Source organism: Anabrus simplex, chromosome 1, assembly GCF_040414725.1.
Source record: "Anabrus simplex isolate iqAnaSimp1 chromosome 1, ASM4041472v1, whole genome shotgun sequence".
Classification (NCBI taxonomy): domain Eukaryota; kingdom Metazoa; phylum Arthropoda; class Insecta; order Orthoptera; family Tettigoniidae; genus Anabrus; species Anabrus simplex.
In genome coordinates this window covers 742,893,683-742,913,825 of record NC_090265.1, presented here as the reverse complement: position 1 = coordinate 742,913,825, position 20,143 = coordinate 742,893,683, and the positions used below count along the sequence as shown (strand labels likewise).

The following is a 20,143-nucleotide window of genomic DNA, read 5'->3' as shown; positions in this document are numbered from 1 at the left end:
CCTGTATGGTAGGAATCGAACCGTCATCATTATAAACTCTTCAAGAGTGCGACGTGATTCGGACGGGCCGGAAAGCGCGTCGGGCGTGTATATTGACACTCCGCCGTTGTGTTAAGTCCTTTGTGCGAAAGGGGACGAAGAGATAACACTGTAAATAAATTAATTTGGGTCTAGGATGATTAAGTGTTACGATAGTATTTCAGTGAATACAACAGTGTTAATATTTGAAATAGTAAATGTGTGATAATTTAATAAATATGGCGGAATGCCAGGAAATTACATGTGACGTGCAACCAGCCGTTATGGAAAGATAAACAGCAGAGAGGGTCGAATGGTTCTCTCGTCTGCTATGCCGCCAGGATGACAACTACCAGATGAGTACCAAAATATAAATAATATTTGGGAATGTTACTATGACAAAGGAGGGTAGTAAGTTGATTTTGACTTGGTTACTTCACGTAACAAAATGGGTCGCTTCTCGATGCCATTCTAAATTTCTATAACGAACGGGACTAAATGATTCTAACGTAAATGTCGGGTCGAAATATGTATTCATTTTGTTGTACATATGATTCTGTAGGTATAGGATAGTGGTTAAGTCATGCATGTATTATGAGTATTTTATAGCCGAGATTTTTCGACAAATTTTGATTTTGTGTAGTGTTCAACTCGACCCGGAGTTTGCTTTTATGTTATTCATTTGACGACAAGTTGTCTAATAATATTTAGGGAAAATCCAGCCATGTGTCAGGCCAGCTGTGTTTATGTTGTGATGTTAATAGTCTCCGTTTGACGTTGTCAAAATTTGGAGGGAATGCCACTAATAATAATCATAATAATAATTCATGAGATATCGTCTTTCCGTGTGAACAGTGAGTGATAGTAAATTTTGTGCGATGATATGTGGAAATTATCAGGAATCGTTAATAACCGGTATATTTTTCTAATTCGGAGTTGATGTGTGTGATAATCTAAATTTGTGAATTAATAATTACGAGCAATGATATCGGTGCTAATACACCTCGAATGTTAACAAACGTATTATTTAAATTACCGTCCAATATTTTATAAATAAATGTCAGATATTTCATTTGCAAGTATTAGCCGGAACACGTAGGACTATGAATTACGTGATCATGATTGTCAAATGTTGGCAATATAATTCCAGGTTGTTGCGATGATTTGTGGAGAATGACCTCAGAAATAAATCAGATGGGAAGAGAGATATTACTGTATAAAGATCACGCAGTCAGGATATAAAATGGTCGTACGATGTCATAGATGAGAAATATAAGTCAGTTAAAAACTCTGTGATACATAAATGAATAAAATAATGTTGAGATAGAAAGAGATATAAATTCAGTATAGGAAACACTTAGCCTATGATGAAGCTGTGTTGAAATAATATGAAACGAGGAAATGTATGAAATTAATGATGAACACAGAGAAATGAGTGTAAAAGTACGAGCAATGTAACAGAGTAATACTGAATTACGTAGCGGGCAGGATTCGAACCCGTGACAGCATGTACGAAGTAAATAGACTGCGCAGCTATTCGTTGAAATACTACGGACCTAAAGATAACGAGAGGTTCAGATTCCACATAAATGATCATATGTTGTGATAGTTAAAAATGACTAGTGATGATACCGTAATAATAATAATAATAATAATAATAATAATAATAATAATAATAATAATAAATATTTCAGATCAAGAAGTTGGACCGTGTTAAATACATAAACGAGGATGGGTGTATTAAAGAGGAATATAACTGGTGGTGTGAGACCGATAATAATAATAATAATAATAATAATAATAATAATAATAATAATAATAATAATAATAATCACATTTTGGTTTGGTGATCACTGTAGATTCGTAAAGGTAACCGGTATATTGAAATGTTTGCGGACGCGACTAACTCATAAGCCATAATATTAATAATCACATGAGTGATAGTATTATAATAATAACAGTAATAACATTCGTGTTTTGCGTCCCGTAATAATCAGGATCATAATAAAACGTGGCGGTGTCAGGAATCATCGAATAATAATAATAATAATAATAATAATAATAATAATAATAATAATAATAATAATAATAATAATAATAATAATAATATTTTAATAATAATGAATTAAAGTATTGACGACGACATCATTCAGCTTGCGATTTCATCTGAGTAATAATCATGGTTTTCTCGTAACTAGCTGGCTCATGCGTGAGTCAAGTGGCCGTAATACCTGGTTTGTTTATTTTCGCCTGCGGGGTGAGTGGAGGTCATCGGCCGGTAATCCCCACTGCTCCCCACGTTATCTCATCGAGACACTAACCTACTGATACCATGTGGCCGAGTTGGGCAGTATTCAGCTCGTGTGTAAATAATTTGTAGATGTTAGTTCCAGTGGCATGGCATCAGCTGGATATGAAATAGACCCCGTTCGTGATTACACTTCCCGAAATCATTATAACATTTCCCATCCAGAGTGCCGACCTCAGGGAAATGTAGATAGTCGGAGGTACTTCATCTAATTTAAATCGAGAAGCCGACAATAAACATGGTTTATCCTTGGGCTCTCGAGTCCTACGGGCATAGGTTCGATCCTCATGCGATCGATCAGTGAATTATACCCCACAACTGTAATTCTTTTCCAGGATGAATATCATCAGCATATTGTCACCACTTGCGCTGAAGCAAGTGATTTGTTCGATTCATCGTGTTGTCAAATTAATTGTTGTTATCAAGTGTATCAAAATTCAGTGTGCCGGATGGCGCAATAAACTGCTCCTTCTGGCAATTTTTTCAAAGGAAACCATTCTCATAATCTTTTTATTGTAGTTAGATGTTATGCCCTCTTTAAATTTAAATGTCAATTCCTAGTCCTATCATGGAGTCCTTAAATTCATGTTACAATCGAGCTTTCCCCATTTTTACTTTTAGTTGCCCCGTTCATTCCCGTGTTCACTGATGCCTCTATATTTATATTTTTGATGACTTAAATAATGAACCGACACCCCTAAGATAAATGCTAGTCTGGGACTCGGGAGGTGGACGGGTGCAGTATAGTGGACTTGCTATTATAATGCAAACTCATCAACTCGGTGTGACTGTCATTAAGAAAAGGGGCCTGTCATTATAATGAGAACAGTACAACTCAATTTTGACTGGCAGTAGGGAAGGTGCCTACAATTATAATAACAACTCCGCAGCTTTAATCTGTCTAGAAGTAGGAAAGGGCGCCTGCCATTGTAACGAAAACACTCCAAAATCGACTGTGGCCGCGCATTAGGTAATGGGTCCTCCCATTATAATGAAAATTTATTCACTCGATTGTGAATGGCAGTAAGGAAGTGAGCCTGCCGTTACTATCACAACTCCGCAACTCCCACTTTTCATTGGAAACAACATATGGGAACCTTCCCCCGCTGTTTCTGGATAACGCTAAGGGACATGCAATTTAACACAATCTTGTTCACTGCATGTACAGTAATTTACTTGATATCCGTATACAATGTAGAATACAGCAGCGCAGCACGGGTACATTGCTAGTTAATTACCTAAAATTACTCATCATAAAAAACTACCAATCGGATTTCGTTCAAACCACTTGCTAAACCTTCTCAGAAGTAATAAGAACAAATAGTGACGTTTCCAACGAAATCGGTCCAGTAGTTTTGAGTCTATTCGAGACAAACAATCAAACAAACAAAGTTTCACTTCTACACAGTGTGATTCAGCAGCCCCTTCCAATATCGTTTGCTGCAGTTCAACTAACGTGCACATGGTTATAGGGGTGCTATTCCCCTGCAGGCGTACTGTATGGTGCTAATGTTCAGGGAACACATTGTACACACGATTCTGAACCCAGCGAAATGTTATATCATCCGTTCGCAAAACATGACACCTTGAAATCATGTACCAACTTCCTTTTAACATGTAACTATGTTAATGTGCCGTGCCTCGTGACCGGGTGTAACGAAGAGGGGAATCTATGCATAAAACTAGCTAACAGTGCAGAAACTAATGTATTTCGACCCACATGGCGTATGTACTCTGCCCTCGTCGTATTACCAGCAAGTTTCCAGCAGTATAGCGTAGCGGGTGTGGCCATAGTAATCGATGAAATTTACCAGCGGCGGTTCGAATCCTCCATCGTTGAAATATTTTTTCATCGGTATGATGTTTGAATACGTAAATACAGGCCCACGTTTGTCACATTCAAACAGTAGAGTTTTGCTGTTATTCATCTTGTTCCCTGCGCCTATATGTGCTCCAATTTCTACTGTCATTCGGCATGTTTTCCATAGAGGAATACGTTGACATGCTCCTGATTAATGGGGAACCAAGACAAAACGCATGTGAGGCACTACGTTTGTACCAAGAACGGTATCCCCACAGGTGACAGTCGGCTGCTACGACATTCCGCCGTGTTGAAAGGCACCTAGGGACAACAGGCGTGTTTTCCAACTAGCCACCAGCCCGCGATCGTGTGAAACAGAAGAGGCCGTTCTGGAAGCAGCTCGTAATAATCCACACATCAGTGGAAGTGCTATTGCACCAGGCAGCCGTCCGTCTGACGAATACTACATGAACATAATTATCACCCATACCATTTTCAGGTACACCAAGAGTTCCATGGGTGGGATTTCGAAGCTCGAATGGAGTTCTGTCGGTGGCCATTAGGCAGGCTGGACAATGATGCAGCATTCGTATCGCATATCTTGTTCTCGGACAAATCGTGCTTCCACAATAATGGGAACGTCAATCGCCACAACATTGCACTATTGAAGTCCGGACAATCGTCAGTGGGTACGACCGGCCGTCCATCAAGTACGATGGGGAGTGAATGTTTGGTGTGCAATCTCGGGGGATCACCTGACTGGACCTCATTTCTCTGAGGGCCATTGGACGGGCCCACGCTACCTGCTCTTTCTGCGTCAGGAATTCCCACTGTTGCTGGAGGATGTGCCCTTGCACGATCGTTTGACGACGTGGTTGCAAGAGGATGGAGCTCCACCACATTCGACTTTGCCCGTTCGTAACCATCTGAACAAGGAACTGGCAGGGAAATGTATAGGATGAGGAAGCCCTGTTCCATGACCCGCCAGATCACCGGGTTTAACACCGTTAGACGTATTCTTGTGCGGACACTTGAAGAACATCTTTTACACTCAAACCCCGACAAGCTCCGGCAACTCATCACGGACTCCTGCCGAGGAATTACACCTGGAATGCTTCAGCGCACAAGACGATCTATTGGACACCGGACCCGAATGAGCATAATTCAAAACGGTCATCACATCGAGTATTTCTTTCTTAATCTGCTTACCCTCCAGGGTTGGTTTTTCCGTCGGACTCAGCGAGGGATCCCACCTCCACCGTCTCATGGGCAGTGTCATGGAGCTTGATACATTGGGTCGGGGATACAACTGGGCAGAATGACCAGTACCTCGCCCAGGCGGCCTCACCTGCTATGCTGAACAGGGGCCTTGCTGAGGGGTGGGAAGATTGAAAGGGACAGACAAGGAAGAGGGAAAGAAACGGCTGCGGCCTTATTTAGGTACCATCCCAGAATTTGCCTGGAGAATTGGAGAAACCAAGGAAAACCACTTCTAGGATGGCTGAGGTGGGAATCGAACCCATCTCTACTCATTTGACCTCCCGAGGCTGAGTAGACCCCGTTCCAGCCCTTACAACTTTTCTAATTTCGTGGCAGAGCCGGGAATCGAGCTCGGGCTTCCTGGGGTGGCAGCTAATCACACTAACCACTACACCACAGAGGCGAGTATTTGCTTCGATAAAACATTGTCAGGGCAGTTGTGTTCCTATTTATTCTAGACTGTATGTGTCCGGCCTGCTAACTAATCGGCACTTCTTAGGGCCACAAACACATTCATTCACACACAATTCGCATGAAAGCGGGTACTGAACTTACACTGCGTGCAGTACGTATTACATAAATATTTCAAAATATTGTAATCCTCGCCTCGAACTCGAACCTCCCACCTGCAATGCACGCCCGCTCTGCCATGGCTTTACCAACTACACTACGGTTCTACACGTCACACCGCGCAGCTTATAGCAAGTATTATGTTTACTGCGGTCAAAATATCAATTTAGTGTTTCGCCGGCGTGTCAGGCTCATATGATCTAGAAGGCACCCTCGTGTCTTCCAATGGTTAGTACGAGTGTAACATTACGGTATCCTATCATGGTGAGGAGGTAAATACCAAGATATCCAGTTGTGTTTTCTGAGCATACGGGCAGGGCAGATGTTTTCACGACGGAACGAGTATTGTGGGTTGCATAAAAGTACCTTGGAAGCGGCGGCCGAATCACGCTCTATATATACTATACTGCTAATAATAAGAGTTGGTGTCTGACATTTCTTAGAGGGAGGCCGTTTACTGCCTGCCGAGGCGGGATAAAGGGAGTGGTTGTGTGGTTGCCATGGAAACGAGGGTGGGGCGACTGCGGTTGCCATGGAGATAACACTTCAGGGCAGCTCGTCTTGCTGGGAGTTGCCAAACCTGTCACTGTCACTGATAAGAACCTGATTGTTTGTATAAGAGTTATCGCAAATGGGACGACACCGCCTGGCCAGGTAGTCTACAACAGATCACAGCGGCCAGAATGAAGGAGGGAACAAGTGAGCCGGAAGCGAGGGGTAAGAGTATGTAGAAAGGAATGCTGGAATGTGGCAACATCGTGAAATGGCACGTGCAGTGCTCCTTCCTCCAACCTTACCTGTCAGACACCAACTCTTATTATTAGCAGTATAATATATAAAGAGAGACTGTGAGTTTGTTTATATGAAACGGGTAATCTCAGGAGCTACGGGAATGATTTTGAAATTTCTGTCACCATTTGAAAGAATAATGTAATTCCGTGTAACAAAGACTATGCATCATGCCAGATTATTAAACGCTTCCCGTGAGAACGGTGATTTAAGGAAAAATGACAAAAAAAGTAATAAATCTCAATCTTTGTATGTGACCAGGCGTGCGCTTGAGACCCTTAGAATTGAATGATCTCCATGAAAAGTTCGCTCTACTAAACAATGCAACAGAACAGGTGAACTTCCTTCCTAATTCTTAACATTCTCCAATTTGTTATGAAAAATGTCAGCGATACGTCTTCGAAACATACTGCTCTTCAGGGAACCGTTTTACATCATATCTGTACTCAGGGTAATTATTCCATATATATTCCAATAATAAAACATTAATAATTGTTCCTTTGAATTTGTACTTACGTAGACATCTATTAAAATGGGATTATTGCGTCTTTATTGCTGTTATGTTACTTTGCTGTCCATTGCCGTATTATTTAAGACTTTCGGAAAACCACACATACAGCCCTTCAGAGGATGTAAAAAGGCAGATGCAAAGTCAGTGCCTACCATTACAATAAAAACTACCCAACACGATTCTGACTGTCAGTAAGCAAGGGGGCCTGCCATTACAATGAAAACTCCCAAACCCGGCGTTTACATGAGAAATGAAGCTTGGTGATTTCCCCGTCGTGTTTCTGAGGTGACGCTAAGAAATATGCAATTTAATAAAATTTTACTCACGACGTAGAGACTATGTCATCTAGAATTCCGCATAGAACGTAGAATTCTGTAGCGAAACACGACTACATGAGTTAGTGTAAGATATAACTAAAGAACTTGAAACACACATAAGACTTTCTGGGGATAATTTCATGCTGTATAGAGAAATAAATAAGTCATCGGATTCTGAGGGACTGCAAAAAACCTACGAAGTTGTGAGATGTACAGCAGATGGACAGGTAAATGTCAGGTTTTAAGTTTCGTCAAGAGAAGAGTCATCCTCAGCTTCAGTTACTGTTTTAAGGAGGTGAATGGCGTAAGCGCCTAGGTGTTAATATAAGGGAAGCTCATAATTCGAGTGCAGATCTCTTCATATGAAAGATTTTACGAGTTGTAGTAAAACCTGTCCTCGGCGGAAGCCCAAAGGACCGGGATTGTTTTCCGCTATATGCAGAATTCCGTTTCGTAAAGGTTGTAAAAAAAATAAAAAAAATAAAAATGCATACCTCCGTTAGATAATCCAGCAGTGTTTTATATGATTTTGTGCGGTAGTAGATACAATAATGTTCTAAGCACACACACACATATTAGTTCCAACACATATCAGTTCTTGCTTACCAACTTCCTCACAGTCCACAGTGGCACATTATTTAACACACATCCCATGTTTGATAGAAGTAACACTGTACAGAACTGCCATTTACTTCTTCCAGTAATCCAGAAATGTATGCGAGGCACAACTATCCCTGGTAGCACGGTTCTCATTTAAAATACGGGCACGGCAAATAATGTCGAACAATTCCGCGTCATTTTTCGCTAGCGGAAAGGGATAAGTCCGCCTCTGCGGTGTAGTGGTTAGTGTGATTAGCTGCCACCCTCAGAGGTCCGGGTTCGATTTCCGGCTCTGCCACTAAATTTGAAAAGTGGTACGAAGGGTGGAACGGGGTCCACTCAGCCTCGGGAGGTCAACTGAGTAGAGGTGAGTTCGATTCCCACCTCAGCCATCCTAGAAGTGGTTTTCCGTGATTTTCCACTTCTCCTCCAGACGAATGCCAGGATGGTACCTAACTTAAGGCCAAGGCCGCTTCCTTCCCTCTTCCTTACCTGCCCCATCCAATCTTCCCATCCCTCTACAAGTTGTATCCCCCGACCCAAAGTCTGAAGCTCCAGAACACTGCCCTTGAGGCGGTATAGGTGGGATCCCTCGCGGTGTTGTAGGGAAAAACCGACCCTGGAGGGTAAACAGATAAAGAAGAAGGAAAGGGATAAATGTCCTTTACGGCTCATAGGACATGTCGTTAGAACTTCACGTTAAATAAGCCATCTTCTTCATTGTCTTTGTGCTCGTCATAATCGCCATGAAATTATTTTTCTTCGAGGTGATGCGTGACGAGCTCTCGATGTTTTTCTAACCACCTCTGTCTCACTGGCACTGACATTACCATAATTGCACCGTTGGAGAGATCGCTGTAGCACAGCATGGTTCCTTCGTCAGGGTATGAAAGCACTCACCAAATTACAGCATCGAACACAGAGGTGAACATTTCCTGTCGAATGCTATCTCGGCCATCTTGGATGTAGGTACTGAAAAGGGTTACGAAGGGAATTTACATATTTTTTCCGTTCTAGTAAGAACATTCTCTTCCGTTTCTGCGTGAGACAGGTTCCGCTAAATACCAGTAAACTTACATGAATATTAAAACATAATTCACGGGATCAGGAAAATTTTCTGACATGGACAGTTTTTCGGTTCATAAAGCTTCCGCTAAAGGCAGCTTTTATTGTAACTGAAAAAAATGTCTCACCTTCATGCGCTGAAATGAATTGGAATCTATTATGTTCAAACGTTAGTTTGTGGCAAACTTACAAACCTGCAAACGTATCCATTTTTAAAACCTCCATCATTGTAATAGACATGTCTTTGGTCGTTGAATGATTTTCTGATGCACTTAAGTATAAGTACAGGCCGGCAACAAATCCCAGTTACTGAAGTGAAATATGTAGACGAGGAGTGGACATTTGTTAGTGCAGCAGAGAGTGATTGTGGCAGGACATCTACAAGAGTGAAAGAAAAGGAGACACCGTGGTGGAATGAGGAAATGGGGAAAGTGGTGAAAGGAAAGAAGACAGCCTGGCGAAAATGGAACCGAGATAAAACAGAAGAAAGCAAAAGGAAGTATCTCAACAGCAAACGGAAATGTAAGAAGGTGGTAGGAGAAGGAAAGAAGAAGATCTGGGAAGAATTAACACAAAAAATTGAAGTGGCAGTAAAACGATTCTCTATGGACTTATAAGAAGAGGATAGAAAGAATTATCACAAAGCTAGTGAAAAAGGAAGATGGGGAATTGTTAACACACCCCGAAGAGATGAAGAGACGATGGAAGGAGTATTTTGATAAGCTATTGAATGTGAACAACTGTACAAGGTAGATAGAAGCAATACAGTGTGAGGACTCGATAACAGAGGATGATATAACAATGCTGGAGGTGGAGTTAGTGGTACAAAAGATGAAGATGGGAAAAACAACGGGGATGGATGAAATTAGTGTGGAAATGCTAAAGGCTGCTGGACCTGTTGGTATGAAGTGTTTGTACAGACTACTAAAGTGTATGTGAAAACACAAATGTGTACCAGAAGACTGCAAAAGGGGATAATAACGCCAGTGTTTAAGAATGGGGACAAGAAAGTTTGTGGAAACTATAGAGGACTCACACTTAAATCGCAAGTAGTTAAAATACTGGATAGGACGTTAGAAAGAAGAATAAGGAGAAAGATTGAAGGAGAGTTACAAGGGAAACAATATGGCTTCATGAGTGGAAGATCAACAGTGGACCCAATCTTTAGCATTAGACAACTGATGGAAAAGAACTGGGAATATGGAAAGGGTCTGGCCATGACTTTCATAGATATAGAAAAGGCATATGATAGTGTCCCCAAAGAGAAGGTTAGGGAAACCATGGTTTAAAAGAGAAATGGTGCAAGCAATGTACAACAACTGACCCCAGATGGAAAGACAGAATGGTTTAGGAATAAGACTGGACTAAGACAGGGGAGTGTGCTATCACCTCTTTTGTTTATTATGGTCATGGACGAAATTGTAAAGGAAACAAAGGAAACTTATGGAGATGAAGATAGTGCTATTTGCAGATGATGTTGTAAACTGGGGAAAGAACAGCAAAGAAGTGCAGCAATAACTAGATGTACTGAAAGGAAAACACAGAAGTATGGCATGGAAAACAGTACAGATAAAAGCAAGACTATGGTGATGTCGAGAGGGGAAAGACAAGGAAAGCGCATTGTAAAAATTGGAAGTCAGAGTCTGGAAATTGTGGACAGCTTTAATTAGCTAGGAAGAAACTGGGTGTCTGAGTGTCTTAACCGTCATTGGTTAATTTCGCTGGCACGGGGGCTGAGTGCATGTGCCTCCTCATCATCATTGCATCCTCACCATGACACTCAGGTCGCCTACTGGAGTCAAATCAGAAGACCTGCATCTGGCGAGCCGAACGTGTCCTCGGGCACTCCCGGCACTAAAAGCCATACGTCATTTCATTAGCATGTGTGGAATTTCGGCTCGCATAAATAAGAACTTGTTTTGCAACTGGAGCACAAACATTAACACCATATGAGAGTTTTCTTCGTATTCTAGGCAATTCACTTAACAATCATAGGCGACTCTTTGGTTGTTGCTTTACTGAACGTAAACATGTTAGAACTAGAGGCGCCAACCCTCATATGGCCTCTAGCGGAGGAGTCACCGCAGTAAATAACCTAAGGCCCAGTTTCTTCAACGAATGTTAAGTGTTAACACAGCTGTTAAGGAGACTTAACACACAATTTAACAAAATGGTCATCTCATCAAACATTGCTAACTATAACAAATTGTTAATACTTGTTTTAAATTAACATTTCAGCAGCTGTTAAAATGTCAATTTGGTAGCAAGTTGAAGACATAAGTTTTAAAACTTTACTGTTATATGAAGACTATCTATAAAATGAAGAAGTCAAAGGACGCCCTTTACTAAGAAAAGCTTTTTAGAGTTGTCAGAAGGAAGTTTCCTACAAAGATACGTAATTACCAAAGCCATAATAAACAAGGTAGTAGAAGAAATTGAAAATAGGTTAGAGTTTCCCACAGACTGAAACTTATCAGTTTCTCCAGTGCAACGGTTGCTTATAGTTCTTAGATATTATGCTTCGGACTCTTTTCATGCAATTGTAAGCGAATATGCTGATGAGTGCAAGACAAGAGTGTGTAGAATTCTGCAAAGACTTCCTGTTGCCATTGCAGCATTAACAAGGTATTACAGTATTTTCCCTGCAGTAAAAAAGGAATGCCCGAAAATCCTTCAAAACATATCAATTATCTCAATTTCCGGTGATGTAGGAGCCTTAGATTGCACTCATATAAGAATATAATGAATGCTGTGATATAACAGTTCTTTCTTTCATTTTTAAGCACACTTTCGAATTAAAATCTATAGCTGCATTTGATCCGCATTCATCATAAGAACGCTTTTGTTGCCTCTTATTGCACATCGATATCCGCTAACCATAAGCAATAATAACGTCAGCCATGTGTAACGAAGTACTATTCCACCATACCGATAGGAGCGCTCTATGTAAAGAAACAAAAGACGCTCATTGCCAAACGCGTTCAGAAATCTCATGGAAACGTATTAATTTTTCTTAACAATTGTTTTGTAACAAATGCTGGAAATGTGTTCGTGAAAAGGGATACTTTTAATCGAAGTGTTAAATTAATAACAGTTGTTAGTTAACATTTGTTAAGTAAAATTTAACACAGGGGTTGGAGAAACCGGGCCTAAGAGTTCACACTTTCTCTACTACTCTCTATAGTTACTGTAAACACCTTGACACCAACAACCGCCGAAGTTTCCATTTTATATTTATGAGTTCATTTAAATAGCGTAAATTACTTTCTGGATCCAATTGTAAGTATTTCCTGTAAGCACTAGTGTCAGTAACTTCCTCACTTCTCCACGTAAATTGTAGCTAAAGTTGTATTAGAAAGTTGATGTGTTGCTATTTGTAGGAACTAAGGGAGACGCACTCACTATCGTATAGTGCCAGTACAACCAATTTTAGAATGTTTTACAATGCTATTATTAGGACAGTAATATTGTAGGGTTCACCTCACTCTTCGGTTGTTCACTTCTTACCTCGATAGCGAAAGCAGGCAGCAGAAGCGTCCAGAGCAGAACTCCCAAACATTTTGTCCTCATTCCTATGCTGTTGTATCAAATGACTGAAGATTGAGGAGTGTAACAAGTTTCTGCCTGTTCTGGCTTTTATACGGAGACCATATCCTGATAAGAAGACATGATCGTGATCTTGCTCGATTACTTTCTTATAACAATCACGGCAAGGACATCGGGGACTGCAGATAAGCGGAGACTGTGTGTATCTTTCGTAAGAGTGCAGGTTGCATTAATAAACAGGCGTGTGGCACGTCTACCGAGTTGAGGATGCGGCCTTACCTCAAATGTAGTCTAGTTTTGAAGACGGGAGAAAAACCCAGTCCCCGAGTCGCAGGAGGTTCCCGGCCGAGAACAGAACCCACGACTCGAACACAGTAACCAGTTAGCCGGACAAGAAACAGGCGAACCAGACTGTTGTTGGAGGGTGAAATATGAGACTGGAGAAGATCTAAGTGTTTTGAGAGGTGCTCCTGGGAGAATGCACAAGAAATGATCAACCTGACATTCAAGCACCGAGCAGGCTTTCTGCCGTTAATATTTAAATCAAAACATCATCCAGCTCCATGGCTAACTTGTTAGCATGCTGGCCTTTGATCCAAGGGGTCCCGTATTCGATTTCCGCCCGGGTCGGCATTTTAAACTTCCCATCCTCACAGACACGCTTATCCTGAGGCCATACGGCTACCAGCAATTACCCGTCGCTTCGTTCGCGTGGATTTCGTGATGTGTTAAAAGTAATCGTTCTTCAGTACTGTACTAAGACATTATCTCAAAATCTCCAAAGTATAAAAACTCACCGAAAAATTGAATTTCACTGACCCCAGAAATTCTTTGTACACCACGTTTGTGGTATTGCCTTTTGGGGCTAAGATGACCATGTGAGACAGAACTGTACATGTGATAAACAGTCTTCTCACAAGTCGAAAATAAAAATAAAATAAAAATATTTCTTTATTTTTAAAAGAGATTCCAAATACCTATTTCCACATCTGTAACATCTTCAGTTTTTGAGATATAAGTATCACCGTAAAAAGAATCCAACCTCTTTATCAGTCCTTCCCCCACCCTCTGTAGGTATACCGGTATATATTTCAAAAATTCACCCGCTTTTTCAATTGTTTCACCCACTTAAGTGAATTCTCCGAAAACAAAACAAAAATGCTAGCTTCTTTATTATTCAAGGAGATTCCAAATACCAGTTTTCACGTCTGTAAGATCTTCAGTTTCTGGGATATAAGTATCCTCATAAAAAATTCAACTTCTTCAGTTCTTTCCCCACTTCTCTCCCTTTCCGAAGTCAATAAGTACGTGTTTCTATATTTTTAGAGATTCAAAGTACCAACTTTCACCTCTGTAACATCATTTTCTGGGATATAAGTATCCTCATAAACAGAATTCAACTCTTTATTTACTTATTTTCACACGCGCCCACCCCTCACCGCCCCCATTTAAGTCAATTTTCCGAAAACAAAAAATGCGTGTTTCTTTATTTTTAAAGGAGATTCCAAATATCAGTTTTCACGTCTGTAACATCTTTAATTTTATATATATATGTGTGTGTCCTCATACAAATAATTCAACTAATTCTTTCACCCCCTTAAGTGCATTTTCCTAAAGCAAAGAATACATGTTTCTTTATTTTTAAAGGAGATTCCAAATGCCGTTTTTCATGTCTGCAACGCCTTTAGTTTTTAGATATAAGTAACCTCGCACAAAGAATTCAACTAATTTTTCAATTCTTTCACCCCCCTTAAGTAGATTTTCCGACAAAAAAGAAATTCGTATATTTCTTTATTTTAAAGGAGACTCCAAATACCAATATTCACCGCTGTAATATCCTCAGTTCTTGAGATATCACTATCCTAATAAAAAATTCAATCCACTTTTCAGTCCTTTTTACCCCCTTTAACTCTTTTTTCCGAAAACAAAAAATAAATGTTTCATCATTTTAAAAGAGAATAAAAATACCAAATTTCATGCCTGTAACATGTTAAATTTACGAGATGTTCTGTAGATATTCTCATTTTAAAAATTCACCCTCTTTTTCAGTTCCCCTTAAGTGGATTTTCCGAAAATTAATTGTCTATGTTTCTTTACTTTTACAGGAGATTCCAAATACCAAATTTCACATCTGTAACAATTTATATTTCTGAGATATGCTGTAAATATAGCTTTTTAAACATTCACCCACTTTGTCACTTTTCCAAAAACAAAAAGAGTGTTTCTCCGTTTTTAAATGAGATTCAAAATACTAATTTTCTTGTCTGTAACATCTTTAGTTTATAAGATATAAGTATCCTCATAAAAGGTATTCAACCACTTTTTCACCTTTTATCACCCCCATTAAGGGAATTTTCCAAAAACAAAATGTACGTGTTACTTTATTTTTGAAGGAGTTTCTAAATACCAATTTTTACGTCTGTAAACTTCTAAGTTTATGAGATATAGATATTCTCATTTAAACAGTTCACCCCCCCCCCCTTTTCATCCCCGTAGCGACGGAATATCCAAAAATCCTTCCTTTGTGAGCACTTGCATGTGATATAAATGTATCCCCAAAATTTAATTTCTTTATCTCCAGTAGTTTGGGCTCGGCGATGATGAATACGTCAGTCAGTCAGTCAGTCAGTCAGTCAGTCAGTCAGTCAGTCAGTCAGTCAGTCAGTCAGTCAGTCAGTCAGTCAGTCAGTCAGGACATGTTATTTTATATATACAGATTTCCAACGTTTTTCACGCTTTGAATTTGTTCCTATGTTCATTCATAGGACCGATGAATGCGTCAACATGTGTTCAATAATTGTTACGAAACGATAGAAAACTTTCTCACTTCTTTTGTGTACCGCCGAGGTCGCTCAGACGACTGGGACTTCAAAGTTATCAGTTAGTGGCACTATTATTGATACGGGTGGCCCGACACCTTACCACAAGTGCCTGTTACACTGCAATAAGCGTTTGCTGTGGTATAATATTTTGATTTGGCTGGAGCACTTTCGTGCCGCTGTCAAGCATTCTTCAAGGGCGTGGAAGAGCGGTTTGTAAATGATTGTATGAAGAGAACAGAAAAGCCGACAAATAAGAGTCTCTCTGACTACTTTAATGATTACTATTACTACTAGTAGTATTACTAACAAATACATTGTAATTTAGAAATATCTCGGGTGGCAAAATCACTTACAGTAGTGTGGTAAAAGAAAGTAAAGTTGAAAACATAATTACCTCTTGGCGAAAACTAATAATACATCCACGGCATTCCCCGCTTGTCTTAAAACTGGGGACTCGAACTCAGGAGCGATCAAGGGAGTTCTAGAATTGATTCTAGCTGCATATCTCTCACTTTCGTATTTCCTATCCGACCTCATGTGATCAACGTTAGTAGTGAATACTTGTATGAGCTGGGCCAGGGCTTCTTGTGTATACGCGGGCTCTTAGGGGACTAACTCGGCAGGGTTCTGCTATGGCCCCTGAGGCAAGATGGCGGCTGGTACATGGGCCCCTGCGTATACATGGGCTCTTAAGGCACTAACCCGGTGGGGGCTGTGCCAGGGCTTTTCGCGCATTTGGCTAATTCGGGGCTCCATCCTGCTAACCGGATGCCCTTCTTAACCAGAAGTCTGGTACAGGGGCTCTTATAACACTAACCCGGTGAGGGCTGTGCTAGGGCTTTTCGCGTATTGCGCTAATACGGGGTTCCATCCTCCTAACCGGATGCTCTTCCTAACTTTAGACTCTCGGTGGAGTGATGTAATAAGTACAGATTTTTTTTTTGTATGTCAGAGTGATGGAATACTGCTGTAAGAAACGACTAGACAAGGTACAAGTCGCTCATAACTTCCAAGAGTGGTTTAGCGGCTAGATGACCTCGAGCTGAGTCTGACATCAATTATAGTTGTTTGACTTCCTCTAAAAAGGATACGAGGCTTTAGCTGGGTGGTAGATTTTAACCCTTCTGATTCGAGAATAATCTTCTTGTACAATGACAAGCGGTTCCCTATACACTGTTGCTACTGTCTACCCTCATAGAGACAGCGTACTCGAGGACTGGACGTTTGTTAGTCACGTATAGTGTGGTATGGTGGGGTAGCCCGCCTGAATTTTATTGGGATATAATTAGGAGATGAGATTACGTGCATGCATTCAAATGACGTTATTATACGTCATACTGACAGCCACGGGGCTTCAGGAATCTGCGGTATGCTATGTAAGGAACATCCTTGAACACAGCTGCCAGTGCGGTTGCAATTGACATTTAATGGAATATTCGACCCGAGCAGGCTTCGACTCTTCGACATTGAACACAACACTGCTTTGTAATACTACAGTCTCTGTTGGCACAAAGGGGTGTATAGGTGAGTCTATCATGCCGTAAGTTCTGCTTATTTGTGGTTTATTTCTGAATTAACTCCAGGCTCCTGGAGCTGACGAAGGGGTATTGCGTTTTCACTTCTCTAGTATTTAGGGTGTCTCTCCTCCTTTATCCAGGCTTGAAACCCGCTCTACAGCTAGAGGCGGAGTTAACACCATAAGGTTAGGAAAGAGTCTGTAACAATATAGCTACTCGATCCACCATATGTTGCAGAAAGAGGATTTTCTTGAGGGAGATGGTGGCAGATGGGAATGTAGGAAGGTGTTTAGAGTGATACATTATACTACAGAGAGATGACTGCCATATTTTGCTTCTCAAAAATAGTTTCTACAGACAATTATATTCAACATTTCGGTGTAGAGACGGCCATGGGCGTAAGTAGTTATCCCATCATCTGCAATTGTTCTTTCATCATCAAAGGGCGATAGCGCTATCAACGGATGAGACATTATGTTGTGATGATGTTCATAAGTGTTCTTTTATCTTCATTGGTTTTAAGACAATTAATGTAGTGTTCGAAACTTATGCATTTCTTGACAGCAATACCTTTAATCTTGTGTACTTCTTTTCTATCGATCTCTAAGGCGTACAATTCTGTCAATAAAATTAGGTTTTGCTGTAAGTTACTCTAACATCTTAGCATCAGTAACCAAACGTATATCAAGTCTTTTACGGAGATTTCTCATTGTCTTCCCAAACATTGCATTATTGAATAAATTATACAGATCTTATTCGAAATCATTTTTAACCTATTTCTGAGTTGATTATTAAATTCTGTATAACACTTTTGCAAGCTTGACTGATGATATCTTAACACACGGCGGTAAGTTTTATCCATGACGTAGCGCTTGTTTAAGTGCTACATGTATGTATGTATGTATGTATGTATGTATGTATGTATGTATGTATGTATGTATGTATGTATGTATGTATGTATGTATGTATGTATTCGGTTTCACAAACAGATGTATAGATGGAATTGTTGGATGAGAACCTCCAGAAGTCACTTACCAGGCTTGAAGACTCCTCCTCCCTACTTTCATTGCGTTGCCGGCTGAACTCATAAAGCATACGGGCAATGGAATGTTCGAAAAAGAAAATAGGCACTACATAAATTATAACGAAAGTAGGATTCTCTATAATGTGAGAGGAATACACTAATATTATTAAATGAGAAGAATCTTCGTTGAAATACACTGACTGACAGAGCAAATGCAACACCAAGAAGGAGTGGTCAGAACTTTATGCCAATTGCAGGGTAGACTGACGTCACTGGGGTATGCTCATGATGTGAAATGCGCCGCTGTGCTGCGCACGTAGCGAACGATAAATGGGACACGGCGTTGGCGAATGACCCACTTCGTACCGTGATTTCTCAGCCGACAGTCATTGTAGAACGTGTTGTCGTGTGCCACAGGGCACGTGTATAGCTAAGAATGCCAGGCCGCCGTCAACGGAGGCATTTCCAGCAGACAGACGACTTTACGAGGGGTATGGTGATCGGGCTGAGAAGGACAGGTTGGTCGCTTCGTCAACTCGCAGTCGATACCCATAGGGATGTGTCCACGGTGCAGCGCCTGTGGCGAAGATGGTTGGCGCAGGGACATGTGGCACGTGCGAGGGGTCCAGGCGCAGCCCGAGTGACGTCAGCACGCGAGGATCGGCGCATCCGCCGCCAAGCGGTGGCAGCCCCGCACGCCACGTCAACCGCCATTCTTCAGCATGTGCAAGACACCCTGGCTGTTCCAATGTCGACCAGAACAATTTTCCGTCGATTGGTTGAAGGAGGCCTGCACTCCCGGCGTCCGCTCAGAAGACTACCATTGACTCCACAGCATAGACGTGCACGCTTGGCATGGCGCCGGGCTAGAGCGACTTGGATGAGTGAATGGCCGAACGTCGTGTTCTCCGATGAGTCACGCTTCTGTTCTGTCAGTGATGGTCACCGCAGACGCGTGTGGCGTCGGCGTGGAGAAAGGTCAAATCCGGCCGTAACTGTGGAGCGCCCTACCGCTAGACAACGCGGCATCATGGTTTGGGGCCCTATTGCGTATGATTCCACGTCACCTCTAGTGAGTATTCAAGGCACGTTAAATGCCCACCGCTACGTGCAGCATGTGCTGCGGCCGGTGGCACTCCCGTACCTTCAGGGGCTGCCCAATGCTCTGTTTCAGCAGGATAATGCCCGCCCACACACTGCTCGCATCTCCTAACAGGCTCTACGAGGTGTACAGATGCTTCCGTGGCCAGCGTACTCTCCGGATCTCTCACCAATCGAACACGTGTGGGATCTCATTGGACGCCGTTTGTAAACTCTGCCCCAGCCTCGTACGGACGACCAACTGTGGCAAATGGTTGACAGAGAATGGAGAACCATCCCTCAGGACACCATCCGCACTCTTATTGACTCTGTACCTCGACGTGTTTCTGCGTGCATCGCCGCTCGCGGTGGTCCTACATCCTACTGAGTCGATGCCGTGCGCATTGTGTAACCTGCATATCGGTTTGAAATAACATCAATTATTCCTCCGTGCCGTCTCTGTTTTTTCCCCAACTTTCATCCCTTTCGAACCACTCCTCCTTGGTGTTGCATTTGCTCTGTCAGTCAGTGTATATTTGTAACACATTTTGTTATACTGATAAAATCACACGAGATGGTGCCATACTACAACATATAAACAAAGAAACAATCAAGACTAATGTAAAAATTATATATATATAGTATGCCTTAACGTCCTTTTAGTTTATTCACAGTTGTCGCTGGTCCTTGGCATACCTCAAATCATTTGATTAATACACACTGAAACGTGGATTTATTTATCTATAACAGTGATACTAAATGGTATCTATTGCTTTAATAAGCTTATCAAAAATGGATATTAAATGGCATCCATCCTGTTGATTAATTATCATTAGTCATCATTAATCATGTCTTTAATTAATTATCATTGGTCATCATTAATCATGTCTTTAATTAATTATCATTAGTCATGTA

At 41.2% G+C, this 20,143-nt stretch overlaps 1 protein-coding gene across 1 annotated transcript in view; it reads right to left on the bottom strand.

Moving 5' to 3' along the window:
- The window catches only part of LOC136856888 (glutamic acid-rich protein), a 30,140-nt gene extending 17,263 nt beyond the window's left edge, over nucleotides 1–12,877 (bottom strand). Inside the window, exon 1 of the mRNA XM_067135113.2 lies at nucleotides 12,747–12,877. Within this exon, the coding sequence (XP_066991214.2) occupies nucleotides 12,747–12,809 (63 nt within the window). The 5' untranslated portion in view covers nucleotides 12,810–12,877. The remainder of the gene's footprint in view (nucleotides 1–12,746) is intronic.
- Nucleotides 12,878–20,143: the final 7,266 nt, after the last annotated feature.